Raw genomic sequence first — 504 nt, 5'->3', positions numbered from 1 at the left:
CAGGGGCACGCCTTCATCTGCTGCTATTGCTGCTGCCGCTGCTGCTGCTGCTGCTGCAGGTACGCACCTGAAGTTGGGTTTCGCTACGATGGTCTTTACCGAGTAGTGGAGCTTCTCTTTGACACGGCAGAGCCGCCAGAGAGTCTTTGCCGGGACTGCCGGCCAGCGTCTCCCGTTGCTGCTGCTGCTGCTGCTGGCAGGAAGCACGCCCGCAGCAAGGCGCCGCAGGGCTGCAGCAGCCAGTGCAGCAGCAGCAGCAACGGAGAGGCAGCAAACGGCTCCTCAGACTCTGAAGCCGGAGAGAAGCGGCACGACTCTCCTGCTGCTGCTGCTGCTTCCGCGTCGCCGGTCGAGAGGGAGGCAGCTGCTGCAGCCCCCCCCGCAGCAGCAGCAGCAGCAGCAGCAGCAGCAGCAGCAAAGCCGGGCGCAGCAGCTTTGTCGCAGGAGTCCGAGAGAGACAGGATGGGCGAGGAGACAGACACCGAGCTGCTGTCATACGCGCAG

At 64.9% G+C, this 504-nt stretch overlaps 1 protein-coding gene across 1 annotated transcript in view; it reads left to right on the top strand.

Annotated features, from left to right (window-relative positions):
• Positions 1-293, top strand: part of ETH_00043630 (uncharacterized protein) — a gene marked incomplete at both ends in the record, with an annotated part of 2458 nt that extends 2165 nt beyond the window's left edge. Inside the window, one exon of the mRNA XM_013375681.1 lies at positions 201-293. Coding sequence (XP_013231135.1) covers positions 201-293 — 93 coding nt within the window. The remainder of the gene's footprint in view (positions 1-200) is intronic.
• Positions 294-504: the final 211 nt, after the last annotated feature.

The sequence above is a fragment of the Eimeria tenella genome, genomic scaffold (genome assembly GCF_000499545.2).
Source record: "Eimeria tenella Houghton genomic scaffold, Eth_scaff2972, whole genome shotgun sequence".
Classification (NCBI taxonomy): Eukaryota; Apicomplexa; class Conoidasida; order Eucoccidiorida; family Eimeriidae; genus Eimeria; species Eimeria tenella.
The sequence above is the reverse complement of the archived record's forward strand: the minus strand, read 5'-3'. Positions and strand labels throughout refer to the sequence as shown.